Here is a 26,396-nt window from a genome sequence, read left to right on the forward strand (position 1 = left end):
AAGTATCTTGAGATGGAGCATGTTCACCATCCAGCTTCCCGAAGCATACAATAACTTTCAGCAGCACTTTTCTTCAAAATAAAGTAATGAATTAAAACTTCCCACAAATGCTCTTTTTTTGGCACGAAATTCAACATTTTTTTTAAATATATTTTATTGATTTTTTACAGAGAGGAAGGGAGGGAGAGAGACATCAGTGTGAGAGAGATGCATGGACTGGTTGCCTCCTGCACGTGCCCCAATGGGAGCTGGGGATTGAACCTGCAACCCAAGTATGTGCCCTTGACCGGGAATCGAACTCGACTTTGGTGTGCAGGCTGACCTCTGACCACTTAGAAACACTGGCCTAAGCACATTTATTGAGCACTCTGTATAAAAGTATACTTTTAAAATGTGTCTTACATGTACTAACTGAGTAGAAGTGAGTCTGATGAAGTACGTCCTAACATCAACTTTCTAGGATGCGATTTTTGTTATCTGTTCTTTTTTTAAAAAAATATATTTTATTGATTTTTTTACAGAGAGGAAGGGAGAGGGATAGAAAGTCAGAAACATCGATGAGAGAGAAACATCGATCAGCCGCCTCCCGCACACTCCCCACTGGGGATGTGCCCGCAACCAAGGTACATGCCCTTGACCGGAATCGAACCTGGGACCTTGAGTCCGAAGGCTGACGTTCTATCCACTGAGCCAAACCAGTTAAGGCTATCTGTTCTTTTTAAAAAAAACATGGTTTTTTATTGATTTTAGAAAGAGAGGAAGGAAGAGGGAGAGAGAGAAAAACATCTATGTGAAAGAGAAACATCAATATGCTGCCTCCTGCATGAATCCCTGACTGGGGGTTGAGCCTGCAACCTGGGTATATGCCCTGACCGGGAACTGAACTGGTGACCATCCAGTGCTCGAGACAATGCTCAACCAACTGAGCCACACCAGCCAGGGCTGTTATCTATTCTTATGTAACAAACCACCCAAAGCTTAGGAGCTCGAAACAAGAATTTTTTATTTCTCATTATTCTATGGGTTGACTGGAGTTGGCTGTGTGGTTCTTCTGCTCCATATGTTGAAACCAAGGTCACTCACATGGCTGCATTCCGCTGGCAGCTTGCCAAAGGCTGTGTTTTTTTTTTTCCCATGTGGCACCTCATCACTCAGTAGCCCAGCCAGAGTTTATGGCTTGGTGGCGAGGTCCCAATACAGAGTATACCAAGGGGCCAAACCCTCATGTGCAAATGCTGATTCGTTTAGCCTGCATTTGCTTACTAATGTCTCATCGGCTAAAGCAAGTAATAGACTCAGCCCAGAGCCAGTGTGGAAGGGGACTGGCCAAGGGCCCGAGTCCAGAAGGCATGCATTGGGAGTCACCAGTGTAACAGTGTAGCCATAGGATGGTAATTGCCATCCAAGTTTACATAATAGAAACGTGAAGCGTAGAGAAGATGAGTACAGATGAGGAAACCGGGGCCCAGTGAGGTTAAGTGGCTTGCCTAAGTTACTGTCTTCTTTTGATGGATGTGGCAGTGAACAAAATGGAACGGATTGCTGTCCTCACAGAGTGAACAGTCCAGATGGGAAGACAGATATTTAATAACTGAGTCTCTTCAAGAGCCATGACCCAAGAGGCCTGGCTCAATGTCAAAAGAATGTAGTATCCAGCAAAATAATAATGTACGCAAGTCACAGAAACACTTCTTAGAACCCCGTCTTTCTCATCTTCCCTTCACACTCTGCAGCTGCTCTCACCCTCAGTTGAGTGCTTTTTATTTCTATCCTCTTTCATTCTTTCCTATTTGTGGGAAAACAGATAGGAAAGGGGTGCTATGGGAGTACACAGCTGGAGCATGTAGCCTGGTCTAGGAGCAATCCAAGAAGACTTCCCAGAGGAATTGGCCTCTAGGTTGAGCCCTGAAGAATGAATAGAAGTGAGTTTGATGAAGAGGAGAAGAAGGGGTGGTCTAGACATAGGAAATGGCCTGTGCCAAAGCTCAAAGGAAAAACACAAGAGCTGGGCCTGGTCAACTGGTGCCTGGGCTGCAAAAGATGCAGGGAGTGTGGTTTGCAGCCTGGAGTGCATTAAGGGAGACCTGCACCAGGGCCTAGGCCCGGGCCTTCTGAGGATGCCCAAGGCAGAGCCCATTTGAGTAGGCAAATCCTAGGGGCTGGGGGAGGTCAGAGGTATAAAAAGAGGTCTTGCATTTCAGAGCCTGGAATGCCAGAGACATATGGAAATCAAGGCCTGGCATTTTGACTTTAATGGGCCCTGTCCCTAGAGCAGCGGTTCTCAACCTGTGGGTCGTGACCCCTTTGGGGGTCAAACGACCCTTTCACAGGGGTCGCCTAAGACCATCGGAAAACACATATATAATTACATATTGTTTTTGTGATTAATCACTATGCTTTAATTATGTTCAATCTGTAACAATGAAAATACATCCTGCATATCAGATATTTTACATTACGATTCATAACAGTAGCAAAATTACAGTTATGAAGTAGCAACGAAAATAATTTTATGGTTGGGGGTCACCACAACATGAGGCACTGTATTAAAGTGTCGCGACATTAGGGAGGTTGAGAACCACTGCCCTAGAAAAACTGGAGTCCAGTGTGTTGCTAAATTATAGCCATCAAACTGGCAGAAACCTTGCTGGGCAGAGTCATCAACTGGGCAAGAGCCACTCTCCTCATTTCACCGAAGGGAAAACAAACCAAGGGAGGAAAAGAGGCGCCAGGCCCTATGCGTCCAGGAGCAGAGGTGACCTCAGGGCCCAGCGACAAGAAGGAGCCAACCTGGTCTTTGCCTCCAGTCCTAGAGTCAGCTGAGCACAGTGCTGGTTACCCCAGACCTGTTGCCACCTGGCTGACGGCTTTTGGTCTCAGTCTCTCCATTTGTCAAATGAGGGAACTGGACCACACCTGTGGTTTTCAGGTTCAGAAGCTTTTAAATTTTATTTTCTCAGGCACAATTCTGTTGGTCAATGAAATTGTATACAGTAGCTGACCAGACCGCTGTACCAATTTTTAGGTAATTTCCACACAAAGGTGGAATATTGGTGCTAGATGAAAGGTAGATGAAAGGTAGACCTATTTTCTACAATGTCTCCAAGTTCCATCTTATTCTAACCATTTGTTTGCATGTAACTAACATTTTTCTATATCATGTTGGTTTTTTCTCTTTAATGCTCAGGAGCCCAGGTATAGGGGACAGTTAGGTTCAGGGCCTCAGGTCTAGTAGACTTAAAAATAGGTCAAAACAGCTGTTCTGATTGTAAGGTGGGACCTCATATGTGGCCTTTCTTTCTTTTTTTTTTTTTTTTTAAATATATTTTATTGATTTTCCACAGAGAGAAATGGAGAGGGATAGAGAGTTAGAAACATCGATGAGAGAGAAACATCGATCAGCTGTCTCCTGCACACCTCCCATGGGGATGTGCCCGCAACCAAGGCACATGCCCTCGACCAGAATCGAACCCGGGACCCCCCAGTCTGCAGGCCGACGCTCCATCCACCGAGCCAAACCAGTCAGGGTGTGGCCTTTCTTTTGTCCCCCTTCCCCACACACACCCCTGCCCAACCCTGGCTACCTTGAGGTATCAGTAGGATCCAGTTTGAAGAGGGAGAATATCCTGCAGGCGCTTCCCACTCTGATTCTGTGATTCCTTGGAAGAAACCCAAGTTCCAGTGCCTGACATCGTGGCAGCCCATTTGGTGGTTATGAAATCTCACACCTAATCCACCCCCGATTCTTAGACCAGCCCTGAGCCCAGTAAACCTATCCCTTAATTCATTCAGTTAACAAAACCTTGAAAAGCAACACTTTGTGTATTGGACTTAGGAGTTGCATAGCATTTTGGGTTTGATCCCAGCTCTGCCTGTGTAGCTTTGAGCAAGTTGTGTAACCTCTCTGAGTGCCATTTTCCTCAACAGGGAGCACTAATTGTCACCATTGTAGTAAATACTTAACATGCTAGAGACCATTCTTAGTTCTTGAGGTAGGCTTACAGGGTTAATCCTCACAGAAGCCCTCAGAGGCAGGTTCTATTGTTGTCCCCATTTTATAGAGACGAAATGTGAGGCATACAAGGTTGGAGTAGCTTGATGGGGCTCAGAGTGAACTGGTCCAATTCCAGAGGCACGCAGGGTTTTGTGGGTTTTGTCCCACCTGCCCCACTGAGCTCATGTGAAAATCAATAGCATGACTGTCTGCCAGTGGTAACTACCAGCATTAGTACCTGCTCTGTGCCAAACAGACGGCCAAAAATTCAGGTAGAATAATGGCTAAGTGCATGGACCCTGAGCACGGCTGTTGGAGTTCCAGTCCTGTTACTTATTTCTCTGGCTTCCAGCATTCTTACCTGTGAAACACGGCTGATCACAATAGTGCCTCCCCTAAAGCAGAGAGTAAGTACTATTTGTTAAGTATCATCTTATAATCTATTTATATAAAAGGCTAATATGCTAAGTCCGTCCAGGTAATGACGTCACGTAGCAACGTCCGGCTTCCTCTCCCTAGCGACTAGCCTCCTTGCAGTTTCTTTAGCCCAGGAACATGGCTTGCTTTATAGCCAGGTGAAAACATTGTACACTTTAACCAAATGTCTGTGAAGCATTTTCCCATGCCTCATCTCATTTGATCCTCACAGAAGTCCTGGAGTAGGTAGATAGAAGACTTGGTGGAATCCTTTTTTTTTTCATTAGCCAGAAAATGGAGATTTAGAACACTTAGAAACTTGACCCAATTGAAAAGAAGTAAGAAATGGTGGACCTTGAAAAGAGCTCAGGTTTTCTCACTGCGCAGAATATAGTCAAATACTGTTGCAGTTAAATATTTTACCCTTTGCTCTCCCTGTGTGATCTACAATAATAATCTGCTTTGTGTTGATATTTAATGCTGTGTTGCTGACAATTACCTGAAAGAGACGTTGGGGTGCTTCACTGGGCTGGAAAAAGTTTAGCTAAGTCAGAAAGCAGGTCTAATTAAGCAAGTTTATTCTATATATATAAAAGGCTAAGTTTACTCGCACATGCGCGATACATATAAAGCTCTCGCTGGTGCCAATCCCATGCGTGTGTTTCGATCTGTCATTGTCGCTCATGAATTGGTTGACACTTCTATTATAGAGAAAGGGCAAATAGTGATATTAAAATATTTCTTCTAATTAATTTCCTTTCAATGTGCACAAATTTGTGCACCGGGCCACTAGTACATGAATAAGCTACAATGTCTGCCATTAAGGTAATAACTGTTGTTAACTGTGCCTCTAAGGACTCCTTATACATTTCCCACACTCCCCAGGCAAGACCTGTCTTACCCGACCCCCTGACAGGCTATCCCAAACAAAATTTAAAAGTCTGGAGTTTTTGTTGGAAAGTCTGCAGCCTCAGACCTCAGTTTCAATAGTCATGGGTGCCCCCTCCTGTCCACTTCCTGTAAGTGCACTGCCCACTTTTCCTCCAACCTTGAGCAGGCTGGTGCATTGGTTTGGTCTGTCTGGCCAGGCACCCTCTCCCCTCCAAATAATCTCACCAGATTGCACCCAGCTTCAGTCCTCCAGGGCACTGGGGATCTGCAGTAACTAGAGGCAGCATGGTGCACTGGGATTGAACACCCACAGACTGGTTTGAGTCTGACATTCAGAATTTTCTTGGTGGTATGAGCTGGAAAGTGTCCCTCCTCTGTAAAACACAGATTGTGAGAGCACCTGACCCAAGGAGCTTGAAGGCCAGCTTGTAAATTGTAAGTGCTGTTTAGTGGGTGTCTGAGGGTTAATAATAAACCTCTTTATAAGGGTTAATGCCAAACCATTCTATGTAAAAGATGTCTCTAAGGAAAAATCCTACATTTTTCCATCAGAAACGTCCAGGCACCATTGTGGATAAGAATCCTCAACACAGTCTATTATTCACTGGGCAGCCATGATGACATTAAAATATACATCAGACAACATCACATTCCTCCTCGAAGCCTTCTACTATCTTCACATCACACTCAGAATACAGTCCAACCTCCTCTCCTAGCCTCCTACAAGGTCCTTCACAATCAGCCACGTCTCTCTCAACTCCCCACGGTCCCTGTGGCAACTTCTCAGCGACCTGTTCCACGAACATCCAAGCTCATTCCCACCTCCAGGCCTTTGCACATGATGTTATTTCTGCCAGGAACATTCTTATTTGTCACACTGTCATCACTGAGATCTTCACATAAATTTCACCTCCTCAAAGCAGCCTTCCATGACCACTCAATCCAAAAAGCCCTCTGGGTTTCCACTCCTGTTACCCTCTTTATCCTTTCTTTATGGTACTTAATACCACCTACAGGGGTTTTGCCTGACTTAGCACCTATTCAAGTAACATGTCTGGCACCCCCAAGACACTCAGTAGATATTTGTGAACAAATGATTTTTTTCTACTGAGGTTTGGGGATAAAGAAGGCATAAGAGATACAGCAGAGCCCAGCCGGCGTGGCTCAGTGGTTGAGCCTCAACCTATAAACCTTGAGATCATGGTTCGATTTCCAGTCAGGGCACAAGCCTGGGTTATGGGTTTGATCCCCCATGGAGGCAAGAGGTGGCCAATCAATGATTCTTTCTCAGCATTGATGTTTCCCTCCCTCCCTTCCTCTCTGAAATCAATAAAAATGTATTTTTAAATAAGAGAGAGACAGCAGAATATGACGTGAGCCTAGATTGTCCCCAGAAAGAGGGTTGGGAAGGAAAGCTCTTCCTAGTATCCTGGTGTGGGTATACAGGTCCCGGAGAATAATGCCATTGCTTTTCCTCAAAGTGCTCTCTGGAAGTTCTGGAACCCTGGAGAAGCCCCACACTAACTCAGGCCCTGAGGATCCTCCCAAACTGGACGGGTAGACAGGGAAATGCCAGTCTGAGCTTAGGACTCTCCCACACAAAAAGAAGGAGCTGGAACACTTCTTTTCCTGTTTTTTTTTCACACTTGGACGCTCCTCTTCTGCCTTTGGGTGGGACTCATCTTGGGCTGGGCCAGATCTGAGGATGAGGGTATCTCTGTTTTGGGTGGAGATTTCGGAGGGCATGGCCTTCATCGAGCAGAGGAACTACATTCACCGAGACCTCCGAGCCGCCAACATCCTGGTCTCTGCGACCCTGGTGTGTAAGATTGCTGACTTCGGCCTGGCGAGGGTCATCGAGGACAACGAGTACACGGCCCGGGAAGGTAGGGGATGCGGCCAAGGGACCCGTGGGGCCCACCTGGGTTGGTGGTGAGTGGTGAGAGTTGAGCCTGCGAAAGTGATCGGTAAAATGCAGAGGTCCACCCCAGTTTTAGCTATGTCTTATTAAACTTGACAGAGTCCTTCTGGATGTAATGTCCTGGCCTTCAGTCACCCAGAGACTCTGATGTAGATTAAGTTAGGTGTGTGCATGTTGAAATTAAGCATAAGATCAACTTTATGGATAATAGATAAAAACAGAGGAATCCAAATATCTATAAACAGAAGAATTAATTTGTAACTTGTGGTATATTCATACAATATAATGTTTGCAGCAATGAAAAATTACAAACCAATGCTACATGCAACAAAGTGGTTGACTCTCATAGACATAATATCAAAAAAGAAATCGGATCAAGAAAGTAGATGTTGGACGATTCCATTTATATAAAATTCAGAAACAAGCAAATTCATGTATGAAAGTTCATAGAATCATTATTTGTAACAGCCAAAAAGCAGATGCAAACCAAATGTCCATCAACTGATAAACAGATAAACAAAATGTGGTCTACCCATACAATGGAATATCATTCATAAAGGAATGAGGTACATGCTACTCATGGATAAACTTTCCAAGCATCATGTTAGTGAAAGAAGGCAGATACAAAGGTAACATATTATATGAGTCCATCTATACCAGCGGTTCTTAACCTGTGGGTCGTGACCCCTTTGGCAGTTGAACGACCCTTTCACAGGGGTCGCCTAAGACCATTCTGCATGTCAGATATTTACATTACGATTCATAACAGTAGCAACACTACAGTTATGAAGTAGCAACGAAAATAATTTTATGGTTGGGTCACAACATGAGGAACTGTATTTAAAGGGCCAGAAGGTTGAGAAACACTGATCTATATGAAATGTCCAGAACAAGCAAATCTATAAAGAAAGTAGATTAATGATTGCCTAGGGCTGGGATGGGAAGTTGGAAAGAAATGGGGAGTGCCTGGTATGGGTTTTTTTGGGGGGGGATATGATAAAAATATTCTAAAATTCACAACTTTGTGAACATACTAAAAACCAATGAATTGCATACTTTAACTGGGTAAATTGCATGACCTGTGTATACAGCTCAATAAAACCGTTAAAGAAAAAAACAGGCAAAACTCATTTATGGCGGTAGAGGTCAGAATAGTGCTTACCTGGGATGGGGGTGGTACTGACTGGGGTGGGGGCGGGCAGGAGGGAGCCACGGAGATGCTGAAAGTGTTCTCTATCTTGATCTGAGTGGGGATTACAAGGTCTATACATGTCAACAATGCATCGAGTTGTATATGAAGGATTTGTGCACTTTATTTCATGTTTGTTAGGACACAATAAAAACAACCTAAACTAAGGGCAACCACTAAAAGACTAAGAGTAGAATGTATAATCTCTAAAACAGGAGAGGATAACCAGGAATAAAGAAAATTCTCTCAATGTCAAGGAGGGAAGAAATGGAGAGGAAAAAAACAGAGCATTTTCAAAACTTGACCATGTACTCAGCCATAAAGCAGGTCTCATCAAACTTCAAAGGACATGTATTCTTATAGAGCATATTCTCAACCACAATGGAATTAAGATGGAAATCAGTAACCAAAGGTTAACTGAACCCATCCCAGACGAAGGGGAAGGAGAGGAAGAGTAGAAGGGAGACACCCAGCGATTGGTGGAAAGCAGAGGCCAAGGCCAAACTCTTCCCTTCTCCCACTGCCCGGCACCAGGGTGCGAAGGCATTCGCTGCAACCTGGACTCAAGGCCCCTGCAGTCCTGCTGTCTGAACGTTCTGTGACCTCTAGGACTCCACTCTTCAGGAGTTGTAGGTTGCTGGGGTGACCGCTGAATTAACAAGGTGGTCCTGGGGAGTTGGCTCCCCGGCCACACCCCAGACCCTCTGCCCACTCCTCCCCACTTTAGCCATCTGTCCTCAGCATGGATGGTCCTTGCTTCTAGAGGCCAGATTTAGATTTAGGGAAACTGCAGGTCTGCAGGGGGCAGATGTGGGCAACTGTGCTGTCCTGCTCCCTCACCCTAGCAGAGACCCAGCCCCCTGCTCTCCAGACCCTCCCTGACTCCACCCTTTCCAACTCTGCAGGGGCCAAGTTCCCCATCAAGTGGACAGCTCCTGAAGCCATCAACTTTGGCTCCTTCACCATCAAGTCGGACGTCTGGTCCTTTGGTATTCTGCTGATGGAGATCGTCACCTACGGCCGGATCCCATACCCAGGTAGTGAAGGGGGCCTCAGCTTGGGCTGCTTCCAGGGCCCAGTCTGGCTTTCTTCTCTTGTCAATGTCCATTCAGACTGAGTTCTTCATCCTCCTCCCAACCTCCCCTCACCTGCTCCATCTCAGTTAAAGGACCACCATCCACCCAGTTTCTTAAGCCTGAAATCTGCAGGCTTCCTCCATCCTTCCTTTTCTCTCACTCCATATCACATCCAAACAGTCAGAGGTTCTGGTATTTGACTCCAAAACACATCCCACGTCTTCCCCTTCTAACTCCACGGCCTCCATGCTCATCCTGGCCAACATCACCTCTCACCTCGATGGTACAGTGCCTGCCTAACCAGCACCCTGCTTCTCCCCTCTCCTGTAGGCCATTCTCTACGTGCAGCCAGAACGAGTTTTCTAAAACTGTGACTCAGATCTTGTCCCTTCTCCATCTCTAACTCTTTCATGGTCTCCCACCATAATTAGGACAAAATCCCAAACTTCTAATTATGCCTGCAGGTCTTGCATGATCCAGCCCCTGTCTACGTCTCCAGCTTCACTGTATGTGGCATCCCACCATCCAGTCATCCAAAGTACCACACATCCCCCGTGCTTCTCATTCAAAACACGCTACACTGCTTCCTTCATAGAGTTCATCACAATTGATAACTACGTGTTTGTTTAATATTTTCCCCATCAGACTCTGAGCTCCGTGAGGCCAGAAATCATGTCTGTGTTCCTCACTGGTGTATCTGCACTGCCTACCTCTGTGCCCGCCACAGAGTGGGTGCTTCGTATCTGTTTGTGGAATAGATGTTTACCTACACGCCTGCGGGCAGCACCCTAGACTGAGTAGAACACAGGGTATATAAAGATACATGTGACATGCAGATTGCCTAGGGCTCAGTAAGTACTGTTGTGCTCGGTTCCTTTTTGGTTGGAATGGCTCCATGCCAAAACACTGGGAAGAGGGGACAAGGCAGATAAAAAGAGTCTCATTGTTTTTATAAACTGTCCTGAATTTGAATGGTGTCCCCATCAACTATAACATTTTGACAAATTCACTTCACTTTTATCCCAGTGTTTTCACCTGTAAAAAATATAGGTACCCTATCCGGTAATGACATCTACCTGTACAAGTGGTTGTGAAGGTTTGGAACAAAAGATATAGACATCGCTCATTCCATTGTATTTCTCAAGTTCCTTCCGTGCGTTAGGCACTAAGGATACAGTAAGAGACGAGGCCCCTGCTTGTAAGTAGCTCACAGTCTAGCCTGAGCATACACTAAACAGACATACACTCCCATGGAGATCACTGCTGAGAAAATGAAGCAGAGGCGTGTAAGAGTGAGTGACCTGGAGCTCCTGTGGACAGGGAGTACCTGTCAGAGCAGGTCATATTTGAGCTGAAAAACAGCTGAGTGAGGATCTGGGGAAAAGATTTCAGGCAGAAGGCACTGCTAGTTTATAGGGCCTGAAGTGTGCCTGAGGATAGCAAGGAAGCCAGGCAGCTGGAGACCAGGAATGAGAGCAGATGGTAGATGATGAGGTTGGCAGGGGCCAGATCCGGCAGGGCCCATGGTCATGGTGAAGAGTGAGTGGATGTTAGTCTAAGCATGTGGAAGCTGGGAGGGGGCATCATCTCATGGTTAAGTGATGTGTGGTTCAGCATGGAGAGTGGATTTGGGGCTGGGACAAGTGAAAGCTGCAGCAGTGGCGATAGCAAGAGATACAAGCTGATGGGTTGATGCTACATTCCAAAAGAAGAAAGGATGTGAGTTGCTGATGTGGAAGGTGAGGGAGAGAGAAGAATCAAGGATGATTCTCCTGGTTTTAATGGAGCAACTAGGTGGGCAATAGTCTATGGATAGAAATTAAAGAATTCTGTCTTAGCCCTGTTAAATTTGAGGTGACTAGTAGACATCCAGGTAAAGATGTTCAAGAAAGCACTTGGATATATAAGTTTGGAGTTCAACACTGGTGATATAAAATTGAGGGCCATAGACAGTTAAATGGTTGTTCTTAAAGATAACTAATAAATCAATTAAATAAGGAAATGGTCCCATTCACATATAGGGTGCATCGAGTCTAGCCACCTGTTTTGTCTTGAGGGTATGCCAGGGAAAACCAGGAATGGCTATGACACCCTGTATCCATTAGGATGCATTAAGCTGCAGGTAACAGAATGACAGACTAAGGAGTGGTAGAAACAATAAGTAAGTTATTGTTCCCATAACGAGTCTGACATTGGTGACTGGTTAGTTCAGCCGCTCAGCAGCTCTCAGGACTCTGGGTTAGTTTGTCCATGACTGTCTTCCTCACATGGTGGAGGGCTGCTGCAGCTCCAAGGATCACACGGTCTCACAGTGCCCGAAGAAAGGAGTAAGTGTGTGTCCTCTAAAGTCTCTATCAGGGGGAAAACCTTGCCCGGAAGTCTCCCTGGAGACTCCCCCTCGGCTTCCATTGGCCAAACCTGGGTGCCACGCCCTTCCCTCACTCAGGGGAGTCTATGGATTTCGCAGTCAGAGAGGCAGAGCTCCCACAGGAGGTGGGGAGTGATGGCTGCTGGGGAGGCAACTTTGTCTGCCTCCCCTGGACTCCCATCGCCAATCCCTCCCTTTTTAATTCCATGGCTCCTTCTCAGGCATGACAAACCCTGAGGTGATCCGGGCGCTGGAGCGTGGATACCGCATGCCCCGGCCGGAGCACTGCCCCGAGGAGCTCTACAACATCATGACGCGCTGCTGGAAGAACCGCCCCGAGGAGCGGCCCACCTTCGAATACATCCAGAGTGTGCTGGACGACTTCTACACGGCCACGGAGAGCCAGTACCAGCAGCAGCCGTGATGGGGGACCACGGCAGGGCCAGGCTCTGAGGCGATGCCTGTGAGGTTCACCAGCGCCATCTGCTAGATGTCCGCTCACCCTTCTCACTCCCAGACACCCACCCTCACTCCAGCCTCGGTTCCTCATCTGTCAAGTGGGTGGGCTGGACTGGACAATCTCTTTCTGACTCTAGCAATCCACAATCTGCCATTCTCAGGAGACCCCAAGTTATATTTCTGTTGCCTGGGACATTTGGATTCCAGTTACAGCTGTGGTTTGAACAGAAAACTTTAAAAATAATGAAATATTTAAATAAAAGAGAGAAATGCTAAAGGCTACTGACAGGTCAGCTTTTCTTCTAGTTCCTGAATATCTATTTGCCTTTTTGCTGGACAAGTCAGAAATGGGGAAGGCCCCTCCCCGAAACCAGTAGTACAGAGAAGTGGAGTATGATATGCAAACTGCCCCAAATAGTTGCTGACTGTGTTAGTTTCCTCTTGCTGCTGCAACAAATTACCACCAACTTGGTGGCTTGAAACAACACAGATTTATTATCTTACAGTCCAGAGACCAGAAGTGTGGAACGGGTGGGCAGGGCCACCTGCCTTTTGCGGGCACCGGGGGAGAATCCGTGTCCTTGCCTTTTCCAGCTTCTAGAGGCTGCACAGTTCCTTCCCGCTCTTCACTCCAAACTACTTCAGTCATCATATCTCTGCCTGAGTCTCCGGCCTCCCTCTCTCACTTATAAGGGTCCCTGTAATTACACTGGGCCCACTTGAATAATCCAGACTAATCTCCATCTCAAGATCCTTATCACATCTGTGAAGTCCCTTTTGCCATCTAAGGTAACATCTTCACAAGTTCTGGGGATTAGGATATGGACCTTTGTGGGGGGGTGGGGGCGGGGAGGGGGGCAATATTCTGCCTAGCACACTGGCACTGGGACTCTGGATGGGTTTCCAAGAGGCTGGGTCTGCCAGGATGACAGGAATGATTTTTCATGCTCTGGGACCCTGACTGTCGGGCCAAGCCACATTGCTACACGAGCTGGTGGATCTCTACAGCATTGGGAGCATTTCCCACGGCCAAGCAGCTACTGTGGTTGCTAAGATGGTATCCACCGTTGCAGGAATCCTGGGGTCTGGAGATGGGGCTGCTGCGAGGTATCTGGTTCCCTGCGTGGGAAGCTCTCAGGGGACGGGAGGGAGACCTGGGAAGGAAGCAGAGAAGACAAGGAGGCATGTTGTCACAGTTGAAAGTCAGCTTTTGTTGTGAGGGGAGCAATGAGAAGAGGTGACAGTGGAATGGGCACAAATGATACCTTTCTATATTACTGAATTCCTTGAAGGATCCACATCATAGCACCTACCAGGGTCCCATGGAACCCTATACTGAACTGATTCTGTACCCCTGAGTAGCACAGGTCTTAACCTTAGAAACTGGATATAAGAACAGTGGAAAATAAAGCTATCAGTGTTTCAACTTACCTAGTTGGTAATTCAATTTTTCTCTTGTTTTATTGTTTGGGATGTGTCTTTGGGTATCTGAAGCAGAGCACTGGGCTCTGTGATAGGAATCTGCACTCATGACTGTGGTACATTGAATTGCTGTTCAGTAATCCATAGGAGGAGTACACTTCTCTACACCACTAATGTTGAGCTTGGCATGAGACTTGCTTTAGCCCAGTGATTCCCAAAGTGGGTGCTACCGCCCCCTGGTGGGCGCTGCAGCGATCCAGGGGGGGCGGTGATGGCCACAGGTGCATTTGTTTTAACTTTTTTTGTATTACCTTTCTATTCTGAGTTCAATAAATAGTTTCATAATTTCAAACTTCAATGTTTCTAATTTACACCCTTCTTTACTATATTTTACGAAAAAGGTAGAAACATTAATACATATATCTTTCTGTTTAATTGCTATTAAAATTTTTAAAAAATTAATTTCCAGGGGGCGCTGAGTAATATTTTTTCTGGAAAGGGGGTGGTAGGCCAATAAGTTTGGGAACCACTGCTTTAGCCAATGGGATATTAGAAGACGTGTTGTAAGCAAAGGCTTACAATGTGCTTGTGGGGCTGGCTTCCCCTCCAGCCTTTTGCCCTGAAAAGAACATGGTCCAAGAAAGATGAATGACATGTGGTGCAGATGTGGATCCAACCTGCAGCTTGGAGTTAAATTCAGCTAATCCCAGCTTCAATCAACTAACTCCAGCTGACCTGTGGACATGTGAGAGAGGAATACATGCTTAATATTATAAGCCTTTAAGTTTTAGGGTTGTTTTGTTACATAGCATTATTACAGAAATAGCTGACTGAAACATGATTTCAAGAATTGGAGCCTATTGCTAAATGGACAGGATCCAGGAGTCAACTCATGCCCTCCTGTTCTATCAGTTTACACTGCCCTACACTCTGATATTTCCCTCTGGTCACAGAAAAGACGGGTGAAAACATGGGGACAGAACACCAAAAGCATGATCCATGAAAGAAAAAACTGACAAATTGGACTTGATTAAAATTAAAAAGCTGATCTAAGAAAGACAGAGAAATGAAAATGAAAAGACCAGTTCTGACATAGGAGAACCTATTTGCAAAACACCTATCTGATAAAGGACTGATATCCAAAATATACAAAGAACTCTTAAAACTCAATAATAAGAAAACAACTCTAACTAAAAAATGGGTAAATGAGCTGAACAGATGCCTCACAAAAGAAGATACACAGATGGCAAATAAGCATATGAAAAGATGCTCCACATCTTATGTCATCAGAGAAATGCACATTAAAACAACAATGGATATCACTACCCACCTATTAGAATGGCCAAAATCTAAAACACTGACAACACCAAATACTGGTAAGGATGTGAAAAAAACACACACAGAAAATCTCATTCATTGCTGGTGGGAATGCAAAATGGAGCAGCCACTTTGGAAAATATTTGACAGTTTCTTATAAAACTAAATATATTCTTACTATACAATTCAGCAATGCAAATACCCATACAAAAACATACTAATGTTTGTAGTAGCTTTATTTATAATTGTCAAAACTTGGAAGTAACTAAGATATCTTTCAATAGGTGAATGAATAGCCCTGGCCCAGTAGCTCAGTGGGCTAGAGTATCATCTGGATAAGCCAAGGTTGTGGGTTCGATCACGGTCAGTACACATACAAGAATCAACCAATGAATGCATAAATAAGTAGAACAAACCAATGTTTCTCTCTCTCCCACTGCCCTTCCTCTCTCTCTCAAATTAATAAATGAAATAAATTTTTTTAAAAAACAGGTGAATGGATAAACAAACTGTAGTACATTCATATAAGGGAATATTGTTCAGTGATAAAAAGAAATAAGCTATCAAGACATGGAAGCCTGGCCAGTGTTGCTCGGTGGTTGATCATCATGGTCTTCAAAGCCTAAAATATTTACTATGTGACCCTTTACAGAAAAATTTTGATAGCGAAACAATAATTCAAGTCCTGATCTGTAGCTTTGCTGATTTTGGTGTTATAAACAGTCTCAACATGGCCAATTTCAAACTAGCAACCAGAACTGTATTATGATATTCAAGGGCCTTTGGCACTTTTGCTTTTGTTGGAACCTTCCTTCATAAAATATATATTCTATTTATAAATATATTAAATTAATTAGAAATTATAGTTGACAACTACATTGATATCAAGATGAATGTATTTATATATGAAGACATGTTTTCCTTCTGATTTAAAAAAATTCCTTTTGAACATTTTTGTGGCACCTAAAAGTCTGATGGCCTTCTGCACTGTGCCTACTGTGTTAATGGATACGTTGGTTCTGCTACCAACCCGGCACCGCTGAACACCGAGCTGGAAAGGAATATGCAGCAATACACCATCTAGCAGTATTACACATAAAATAGATGTAAACAACTCAAGAGTAAGATGTAGTAAAATGATTAGGAAGTGATAAGTTTTAAATATAAAATGTTTTAAAATTGATTTTAGAGAGAGAGAAAGGAAGTGGAGAGAGGGAGGGAGAGAGAGAGAGAGATTTATTGTTCCATTCATTTATGCATTCGCTGGTTGATACTTGTATGTGTCCTGACTGGGGATCAAACCCACAACCTTGGCATATCAGGACAATGCTCTAACCAACTCAGATACCCAGCCAAGGTCACTTTGTTGAGCACTGCCCCATGTACCAGGAGGTTGTCTGTTCAATTCCCAGTCAGGGCACATGCCCAGGTGAGCTCTATCCCTAGTAGGGAGTGTGCAGGAGGCAGCCAATCGACGTTTCTCTCTCATCGATGTTTCTATTTGTCTCACTCTCCCTTCCTCACTCTGAAATCAATAAAAACATATTTTAATTTAAAAAACCATGTCTATTTGTCTGAAAATATCTTTAAAAAAAATAAAAGCAATTAAAATGATAAATTGTATGTGATGTATATTTTACCACAATAAAAAAGTTTTTTTAAGGAAAAAAAAGAAACTTACCATGTGATGGAGCTAGTGAGAGGTAGGGATGGGATCTGACCTCAGGCCACCAAGTTCCAGGATTCTGGTGTATGTTACCGAAAGAGATGGGAATGTGAAAACCCTTGGGGAAAAAACAAAAAGTATGAGGAGGAGGAAAATGGAAATACTGAAGAAGAATAAGCCATTTGTGAAGCTTTTCCCCTTATTATTCATCCCTCTTCAAGCATCCAGAAAGGGTAGAAAACACCCAGGATTCAAGATCCAGGAGAACTTGTTGCAAGTTTGGAATCTATGACTTACTAGTGATGAGATTCCAGGTAAGTTCTCCTAGTCGCTCAAGCTTTCTTCCCCTTGGGAATAATATCTGTTCAGCTATTCTTCAGGATGGTTGTGTGGATGAGAGAGTTAATGGATGTGTGTTTCAATGATCAATTGCTCATGAGAAACCACTCCAAAATCTAGACCAACTGCGCTCAGCTGGACAGTTTTTCTACTGTACATAGTGACGGATGTGGTTGCATTCAGCTGGCAGTTCAGCTGGGGTTGGGATGTCCAAGATGACTTCATTCACAATTCTAGTGCTCAGCTGGAGTTTCTAGATGTCTTGAGGAGTTGGCTGGTCTCCCTCCCTTTCCATGTGGCTCTCCAGCAGGGTAGCCAGACTCCTTTAGACCCAAGATGATAGCCGCAGAACTCAAGGCTAAGACCCAGAACTGGCAGTTGTTTGTACCACATTCTATTGGTCAAAACAAGTGATATGACCAGCCAGATTCAAAGGGAGGATAAATAAAATCTGCCTCTTGAAGGGAAAAACAGCATGCTCATGAAGAAATGGGAGGACGTGTTGGCAACCTTGGCAACCATCTTTCTGGACAATCCATCACAATGGTGCTCATTTCTACTCAGGGAGATAGCAGAAATCCAAGTGCCATTTATTTGCCAACCATACCCAAGGGCAGATGAAGTTAAGGGAATAAATCTCATTTTGGCACATCAACCTAAAACTAATGAATAACCTATTAGACCTCCCCTTAACTCCCAGCCTTAAAAAAACCCCTCAAACTGAAGGTCCCAGCGCACTCCCTCTCCCTCCCAGGAGTATGTCCAGCCTTTCCCAGCCCCTTTTTCTTCCCCACAGGCATGCATCTCCTACACCAGTGATGGTGAACCTTTTGAGCTCGCCGTGTCAGCATTTTGAAAAACCCTAACTTAACTCTGGTGCTGTGTCACATATAGAAATTTTTTGATATTTGCAACCATAGTAAAACAAAGATTTATATTTTTGATATTTATTTTATATATTTAAATGCCATTTAACAAAGAAAAATCAACCAAAAAAATGAGTTCGCATGTCACCTCTGACACGCGTGTCATAGGTTCGCCATCACTGTCCTACACTCTAAGGGACCCCAGGAGGCTGGCAACCAGGAAGCAATGGGCAGCAACTGCTCCTCCCCAGCTAACCCTTGACCTTGGCCCCATTGCTCCCTTTTCTCTGACTTCCTTGTGAGCCAAAGCAGCCCAGCCCAGGCTCATTTCCCCGCCTAGTTACTCCCTCTATTGTTGCTTCTATCCTAGGCCCTTCCTTGTTTCACTGTTGCCAGCTTTAATAAACATCCTTTAAAAATCACCTGGATTCCTGCTGTGAAATCTTTCCTGAGCAAAGTCAAGAACCCACTCAGGGCCAGGTCACCTTTCCGGTAACAAGAGTCACACACTTACCTAACACATGGTGAAGTCCACATTCAAAGATGTCTTCCTCCACTAAATACGTTGCGTTTCATTCATTCCTTTAACAAATACATAGTGCATTGTATTGGGCACCTTCCATATGCCTGAAGGAAAATACATAAGAGTATAATGACAACTATGTAACATTGTGTCATTAGCTCCTCATCAGAAAACTATGATGAAAGTATTACAATATTCCCCTCCCCATTTTACAGATGAACATGGAGTGAGGTTTATTAATAAACAGGTTCCTACCTTTTAGGTATTACAGTCTATTGGAGAGGATATAGAATAGTCAAGCTAGTAATTAAATGCATAATTACAAATTATTCTCAGAGTAGAACCCTGCTCTTGGAATCCTGGTATCCGCCTCTCACCTAAATCAAGGCCTCAGGTAACCCTGGCAACGGTTCTCTGGCCATTAGTAAAGATGGTGCCCCGAGAATCTGTGCGTTTAGGCACAACCCTCATTACCCACAATGCAGTGGGGAAGAGGGAGTAGCTGTCTCTGCCAGGAGCTAATATGGCTCTCCAAGTCCTGCCGTACGCTCTCTTCCCCTAATCAGCGACTTGACTGCCCAGACCAGGCTACGGATCAGGAGCTAAGTCGGCTTTGCCCCTCCATACCGCAACTACAGGAGCGACTGAAGTTGAGCGGCACCTCGCAGAATTGAACTCCATAATCGGGGAAACACCACTTCCGCTGACGTCATCACGCCGACACGTGGATCCAAGATGGCGGCAGCGATGGTGAGTGAAGGAGACTCCGGGAGCCGGAGCTGGAGCCGGGTTCTCCGGGGGACCCCAGGATCTTCCGGCACTCCATGCCTGCCCCGAGCCACCTCCGGAACCCCTAGCTCAGGCTTGAGGGGTGTCCCTGACTGGGCTTGTCTCCCCCAAAGTTCCCCTTCCCCGGCCGTGGCCCCGCACTCAGGCTTGTCAGGGCCTGGAGTTTGGAGGGAGGCATTGGGTCGGAGGAAAGGTCTCGGCAACCGCCTCTGCTGGTTCCTATTCCTGCTTTGGTCTCCGCTTTCTGTGACCCCCATTTCCCAATTTTCACTTCCCAGCCCTGACCCCTCTGAAGAGCCCCCCATTATTCCCGCCTTTGCTCCTCCCTCTCACGTCCAGATCTTGCTGTCTCCGCCTCCCCACCCTCCTGACCAGTCCGTGGAAGCGACCTCGCCTCTGACCAGCCTCCCAGCCTAAAGCCGGTGTCAGACCCTTTCCAGAGCCCGTCCGCACCTCGACTCTCGCCTGTTCTCGGCGCACCCGTCTCCACTGTGGTTACCCCGAGCTTGCCCTTTCCCACCCCATCCCCACCCCCACCTTCCACCCCCAGACCCTTCCCCGATTATTTTTCCTGTCTTCTTTCTGTCAACTCTCTGCTTTTCCGGGGGAGCTTTTATCCCGTTGTTTGGGGGGCGGGGGGTTGGGGGGAGGGCGGCATGTTGAAAATAGTTTCCGGAGCCCCACTCCTGAAGATTCTAATTCCCTAGGGCTAGGCGATGCCCAGGAATTCGCAGTTTTATAAGCACTCCAGTGACTCTGATGGAGTTGGTCTGTCCTACGTTTTTTAAAAAAAACAACAAAAACACTATACTAGCCCGCTTGTCTGTGCCTGCAGGGGCCACACAGCTGTCGGGGGAAGGTTAAGGATGGAGCTCGTTAGGGGGCCGCCTGTGTGTGGTTAGGTGTGCAGGGTGCCTGGAAAGTGGGTCAGAACTTGGCTCCTTGTGCAGAATCCTGGAAGTAGATCTCGGAAGCAATGGCCTTTCCCCCAGAGGCTCGGTTCATACTCTGCTTGTCAAGAACAAGCAGACAGAACCAAGATTTAAGTCATTTAATCCAGAGTGATTTTCTAGGTCTTCCTGTATGCTGCTTCCTTAGCTGATAATATCCTGAGAGTGAATGCAAAGGAAGACACGGAGAAAAGGGAGTGGTATCTGCCTTTAACAAAGGAACATTCTTGTTTAAATTCTCTGGTGTTGGTTTTCTCCCAACAAGGGTAGGTTATTGGCTGATAACAAAGTTTCCTTCCTTCTGTTAACCAGCCGGTAATTTATCCTTTTTGTTTAATGAGAGATTCCTTATTTGGAACCTCAGAGGCCGGGTAAAAGAGGTTTCTCAGCCTTGTGCTGTCAAATCTCAGGCTGAATCACGAGTGGGGAAAACCCCCAAAGTGGCCTGTTGAAACCCCTTTTTCCCTGGACCGCATTCGGATCAAGCATGGTGTAAGAACGTCACAGGAAAAGGCACACCCTCTCTTGCCATAGGGAAAAGTTCAACAAAGTGGCATTTATAGAATTGCATGGGAGACGCCTGCCCTGTTCAGAGGTTTTAAAGAGGTAGTAAGTTAGCAATACATGTTTCTGGAACACATTTATATAATCAACAAATATTTGTGTGCCTGCTCTGTGCCCAGGCCTAGGGATGTGGTTGTGAGTTAGAGGTTCAAGGTCCACCCTTGTGGCGCTTTTCTAGTCCGAGGAGAGAGAGAACAAGTAAACAAATACATGAGCAAGATAATGTCAGATAGTGTTAAGTGCTGTGAATATAGTAACTGATGTAAAGAAACTGAGGGTGGCCCTGACCGGTTTGGCTCAGTGGATAGAGCGTCGGCCTACGGACTCAAGGGTTCCAGGTTCGATTCCGGTCAAGGGCATGTACCTTGGTTTCGGGCACATCCCCAGTAGGGAGTGCGCAGGAGGCAGCTGATCGATGTTTCTAATTCTCTATTCCTCTCCCTTCCTCTCTGTAAAAATTCAATAAAATACTAATAATAAGAAAAAAAGAAACTGAGGATGTAATGTACACAGCGACCCACAGAGGCCATTGCAAAGGGTGCACATGAGAAACTTCAAGTTTGATTCAATAATGAAAAGGGGTGGAAGTAAGTTTGTTAAGGGAGTCTGTGCAATAGGCCAAGTGGAGTCGCAGATAGACTTGAGTTTGGTCTGTGTCAGGCACTTACTGGGGAGTCAGAACAGTCCCCACACCCTCTTATACACAGGGTGTTTCACAACCATTGGGGACATAAGCGAGTGGATCTGCTTTGGGGTGTGTGGGTTTCGGAGGCAAGTCGTACAGCCAAAGAGGAACTGAGCTGGTGGAGTCAGTGACCGTGGGAACAGGCTTGTTCCTTTGTTTTGGAGGTTAGGGTTGTAGGTGCAAGTTTGACGTGGTAGTATTTATGGCCTTTTCCCCCCTTTTTGAAGTGAATGGCTCTTCTTCCTCAAGGAGGCTACCACCTCCCAGTTGTGTGTTAGCACATTGGGTGTTTCTTGAACCTGCAGGACAAGAGTTCTCCCACCATAGGGGATGGTTGGTATAAACTGAAGTTCTCTCTGGTGTTCCTGCCTTCCTCCTGCCCTGGGTTTAGAGCCAGGGGTGGGCAAACTTTTTGACTCGAGGGCCACAGTGGGTTCTTAAACTGGACCGGAGGGCCAGAACAAAAGCATGGATGGAGTGTTTGTGTGAACTAATATAAATTCAAAGTAAACATCATTACATAAAAGGGTACGGTCTTTTTTTTTTTTTTTTTTTAGTTTTATTCATTTCAAACAGGCCGGATCCAGCCCACGGGCTGTAGTTTGCCCACGGCTGGTTTAGACTCTAAAGTTACAGGATGCCAAGGTGAGCTAGCTGGGTCTGAGGTGAGAGGCAGGCTCATCTCACTCTTTATGGAAATATTGAGCATATGGAATCTGCTTTTGGGAACGTTATTATGGTGGAACTTGTGAAATGTCCATTGAGTACATTTGTAGGTATCTCAGGAGCCTAGAAACCTCCATTTGGAGAATAAAATTCTGTGTACTCTCACATATGTCATTGTTCATGCTGTTTTGGGTTTTATCTTTTTCCTTTTTTATTGGATATTATTCATTTACCATAAAATTTGCCCTTTTAAAGTCTACAGTTTGGTGGTTTTTAGTAGATTCACAAAGTTGTGCAACCTTTACCACTATCTTCTAGAACATTTTCATCACCCAAAAAACCCCATTAGCAGTCACTTCCCACACAACCCCTCCCCTGTTCTCCACAACCACTAATTTACTTTCTATCTGTATAGATTTGCCTATTCTGGTTATTCTATATAAATGAAATCATACACTATGTGGTGTTTAGTATCTGGCTTTTTTTAAAAATATATTTTTATTGATTTCAGAGAGGAAGGGAGAGAGAGATAGAAACATCAACGATGAGAGAGAACCATTGCCCTAACCGGTTTGGCTCAGTGGATAGAGCATCGGTCTGTGGACTGAAAGGTCCCAGGTTCGATTCCGGCCAAGGGCATGTACCTTGGTTGCAGGCATATCCCCAGTAGGGAGTGTGCAGGAGGCAGCTGATCGATGTTTCTCACTCATCAATGTTTCTGACTCTCTATCCTTCTCCATCTCCCTTCCGCTCTGTAAAAAATCAATAAAATATTTAAAAAAAAAAAGAGAGAGAGAGAGAACCATTGATTGGCTGCCTCCTGCAGGTCCCCTACTAAAGATTGAGCCCACAATCTGGGCATGTGCCTTTGATTGGGAAATCAAACCCGGGACCCTTCAGTCCGCAGGCCGGCACTCTATCCACTGAGCCAAACCAGTCAGGGCTAGTATCTGGCTTTTTTAAAAAACATAGCATAATGTTTTCAAAAGGTAATTAATGTTGAAGCATTTATTAGTACTTTATTCCATTTCTCTTTTTTTAAATCCTCATCTGAGGATATTTTTCCATTGATTTAGAGAGAGTGGAAGAGAGAGGGAAAGACAGAGAGAAACATTGATGTGAGAGAAACACATCGTTTGGTTGACTCCTGCACGAGCTCTGACCAGGGCCCCGGCCCAGAGAGGAGCCTGCAACCGAGGTACATGCCCTTGACTGGAATCGAACCCGGGACCCTTCGGTCTGCAAGCCTGCGCTCCATCCACTGAACCAAACTGGCTAAGGCAGTATTTCATTTCTTTTTATAGCCAAATAATATTTCATTGTATGGCTAGACCACATTCTTTTTATCCTTTTATTTATCCATTGATGTGTATTAGGGTTGTTTCCACTTTTTGGCTATTATGAATAACATTGCTGTGAACATAAGTGTGCTAGTTTTTGTGTTTTCTGTTTTCTTGGATTTGTATCTAGTAGTGGAATTGGGCAGGAGGGGTAGACTCTGCCACCAGTCCCATGTGTGGGAAATTGCTGTCTCCTCTGGGCCTCACATGTGGGGTGGGCATTGAGGAAGGAGCACAGAACAGGAGTCAGCAGCCTATGCTTAGTCCTAACACTGCCACTGATCCACTGTGTGGCCTGGGTGGAAATCACTTTGGCTTTATTGGTTTGTTTCTACATATGGGTTTGGACTTGATGCTTTCTGAATTCCAGGTTGAAAATTTTGTGGTTTAGAATACTTGGATTTAAGGTGACTTTTGCCAGTCTCTCTCTCTCTATATATAAAAGGCTAATATGCAAAGTGTCCCCTCTGGAGTTCGACCAGGAGACCAGGAGTTTGATCACTCACTATGATGGGCGCTGACCACCAGGGGGTGGTGCAGAGCGAAGGAAGGCCCTGGCCCTGATCACTGGCCAGGCCTAGGGACCTTACCTGTGCATGAATTTCATGCATCTATACCTCTGGTATACCTATAATCAGATGGATTTTTCCCCTGTGATCATAGTTTCTGTGGTCTTTCCAAGCACTTGTCATTTGGTCGTGTTGTCTGTCTGATCTTGAGTTGCTCCACTGGCACATATTCTGCAGGAGCCACTGTGCCCTTGGAGCTGGTGCAGGCACCAGGCCTTGGTTCAAATGTGTTTCTCTGAGGAATCCTTTTAAAGGAGTGCCCTTAATCCCCTCAGGAAGTACTGAGGAGGCAGAGATAGCATTAAGTTGCCTCTTGGTTTCCCTTTTACAGCTTGGATAAAAGTTCCCCTTTGATCTTGGCATTAAAGATGCAGGTCACAGAATGCTGGAGAAGGTTGAGTTTTGATCTCTGGCACTGGCAGGAGTGTGGGAAGGACCCAAGATGAGCAGTGCCATCTGGCCGCAGACAGTGATAGGAGCCACCTACCACCCCCATACCTGCTTTGATCTCTGACCCATTTGCTGACAGTAGTGTTTCCCAAATGGGGCATGGTTAAGGACACCAAGGACTTCTTTTTCATTCCTTTTCATTGCTTCCTTCTCTGCCTTCCTAACATGATGTCTCACCTATGCCTGAGCATTAAATTGACAGACCTCCCAGGGTTTGGGATCCCAAGGTTTTATATTCAGAAGGAATGCTAAGTGCTACTAGCAGTTACTAGACTTATTGATTGGGGTGATCACATTGTAAGGTATAAAAATATCGAATCACTACGCACCTGAAACTAATATAGCCAATATAAGATTATATACCAACTATACTTCAATAAAAAAAATTTTATAAAAAAATCAAATTGCAAGTTGGAACTGAATTTCTTTTTTTAAATAAATATATATATATTTTAAAAAATACAATTTTATTAATTTCAGAGAGGAAGAGAGAGGGAGAGAGAGATAGAAACATCATCAATGAGAGAGAATCATTGATCGGCTGCCTCCCTCATGCCCAACTCCTGGGGATGGAGCCCCCAACCCAGGCATGTGCCCTTGACTGGAATCGAACCTGGGACCCTTCAGTCTGCAGGCCGAGGCTCTATCCACTGAGCCAAACCAGCTAGGGTGGAACTGAATTCTTAAGCCTGTTTAGAAGAAAGTCTGGGTGCCCTTAACATCTTTGGGCCTCGGTTTCTACTTAAAGTAGATCAGACACTATAAATTGGCAATCTGTGGACCACATCTTCACATGGACTTACCTAGGGGAGTTGGGTATGCTGGCATAGTATTTAATATTTTTCAAGTTGCCAATGTTTAATGATTGGGAGATTTCACAATTCTCGATTTTCATTTCTCTTGAAAATTTGGGCCGAAATTCCCCATCAGGAGCATTCCCCATGCAGGTCCTAGTTTATCATTTTCTCAATTTTGTCATCTTACTCCTGAGCAGCTTCACCATTTAGGTCACTTCTATGACCCTTCTAAGTGGTTAAATTTGCAACCCCCAAATGTCCTGTGAAATTAAGGTTTGGACTTAATGCTTGGTCTTTATATGAAGTTTTTCCTACTCTGACATTCTGATTCACACGCTATTAAAAGTTTGTGGTAATCCCATTACCTGACTTCTAGGGAAAACTTTCTACTCACATAATACATGTCTGTTAATTCACCATATCCCCATTCATTGTTTAATCTAATCCTTACAAAAGTCCATTTTACAGAGGAGACTAAGGCTTGGTCTAGGACCTGGGCTAGAATTTGAGTCTGATTGACTTTATGACTTTGGCAAACTTTGCTTCTTTAAACCTCAGTTACCTTTTTTTTTAAAAAAAAAAACACATTTTTTAATTGTAAAATATACATCACATAAAATTTACCATTTTAACTGTTTTGTGTGTACAGTTCAATGCCATTAAGTACCTTCAACTGTTGTGCAACCATCACCATCATCCAGCTTCAGAACTTTTTCATCTTCCCATATTGAATCAGTTTTCTTACTTTTTAAACAATTTTATTGATTGATTGAGTTTTAGAGAGAGGGGGAAAAGGGGGAGAGAGAGAGAGAGAGAGAGAGAGAACACATTGATTTGTTCCTCTTATTTATGCATTCATTGATTGACACATTGATTTGTTCCTCTTATTTATGCATTCATTGATTGATTCTTGTATGTGCCCTGGCCGGGGTTCAAACCTGCTAGGAGTTTCCTTATTTTTAAAGTAAGGATAATTCTTTCCTCGAAAGGGTCGTTGTGATGATTAAATGAAACGTGAAAGTGCCTAGCACAAAGAGAGCTTTCTGTAGCTTTTCCATTTCAAGATTTGAAGTCTTTCAGAGGTGAGCCATGTAAGCCTGTTGCTTGGACCAAGAGTTTCTTTTATAAATACTCAAGG

General features: G+C 44.8%; 2 protein-coding genes and 1 long non-coding RNA gene across 5 annotated transcripts in view; 2 read left to right on the top strand and 1 right to left on the bottom strand.

Annotated features, from left to right (window-relative positions):
* Positions 1–13,762, top strand: part of HCK (HCK proto-oncogene, Src family tyrosine kinase) — a 25,279-nt gene extending 11,517 nt beyond the window's left edge. The window contains exons 10-13 of the mRNA XM_023754361.1: positions 1,284–1,311; positions 7,007–7,188; positions 9,318–9,449; positions 12,078–13,762. Coding sequence (XP_023610129.1) covers positions 1,284–1,311; positions 7,007–7,188; positions 9,318–9,449; positions 12,078–12,280 — 545 coding nt within the window. The 3' untranslated portion in view covers positions 12,281–13,762. The remainder of the gene's footprint in view (positions 1–1,283; positions 1,312–7,006; positions 7,189–9,317; positions 9,450–12,077) is intronic.
* Positions 13,328–19,188, bottom strand: LOC102418242. Of its 3 annotated transcripts, none has more exons than XR_002829461.1 (4): positions 19,076–19,188; positions 18,440–18,552; positions 16,736–16,838; positions 13,328–13,469 (listed from the first exon to the last, which is right to left on the bottom strand). It is a non-coding gene; the product is annotated as an uncharacterized LOC102418242 (long non-coding RNA). The 3 variants fall into 3 exon arrangements; XR_002829460.1 differs by lacking the exon at positions 19,076–19,188 and adding an exon at positions 18,826–18,940; XR_002829459.1 differs by lacking the exon at positions 19,076–19,188 and adding an exon at positions 18,704–18,822.
* The window catches only part of TM9SF4 (transmembrane 9 superfamily member 4), a 52,039-nt gene continuing 44,675 nt past the window's right edge, over positions 19,033–26,396 (top strand). Inside the window, 1 exon segment of the mRNA XM_006089397.3 lies at positions 19,033–19,198. Coding sequence (XP_006089459.1) covers positions 19,184–19,198 — 15 coding nt within the window. The 5' untranslated portion in view covers positions 19,033–19,183.

Source organism: Myotis lucifugus, unplaced genomic scaffold, assembly GCF_000147115.1.
Source record: "Myotis lucifugus unplaced genomic scaffold, Myoluc2.0 scaffold_60, whole genome shotgun sequence".
Lineage (NCBI taxonomy): Eukaryota > Metazoa > Chordata > Mammalia > Chiroptera > Vespertilionidae > Myotis > Myotis lucifugus.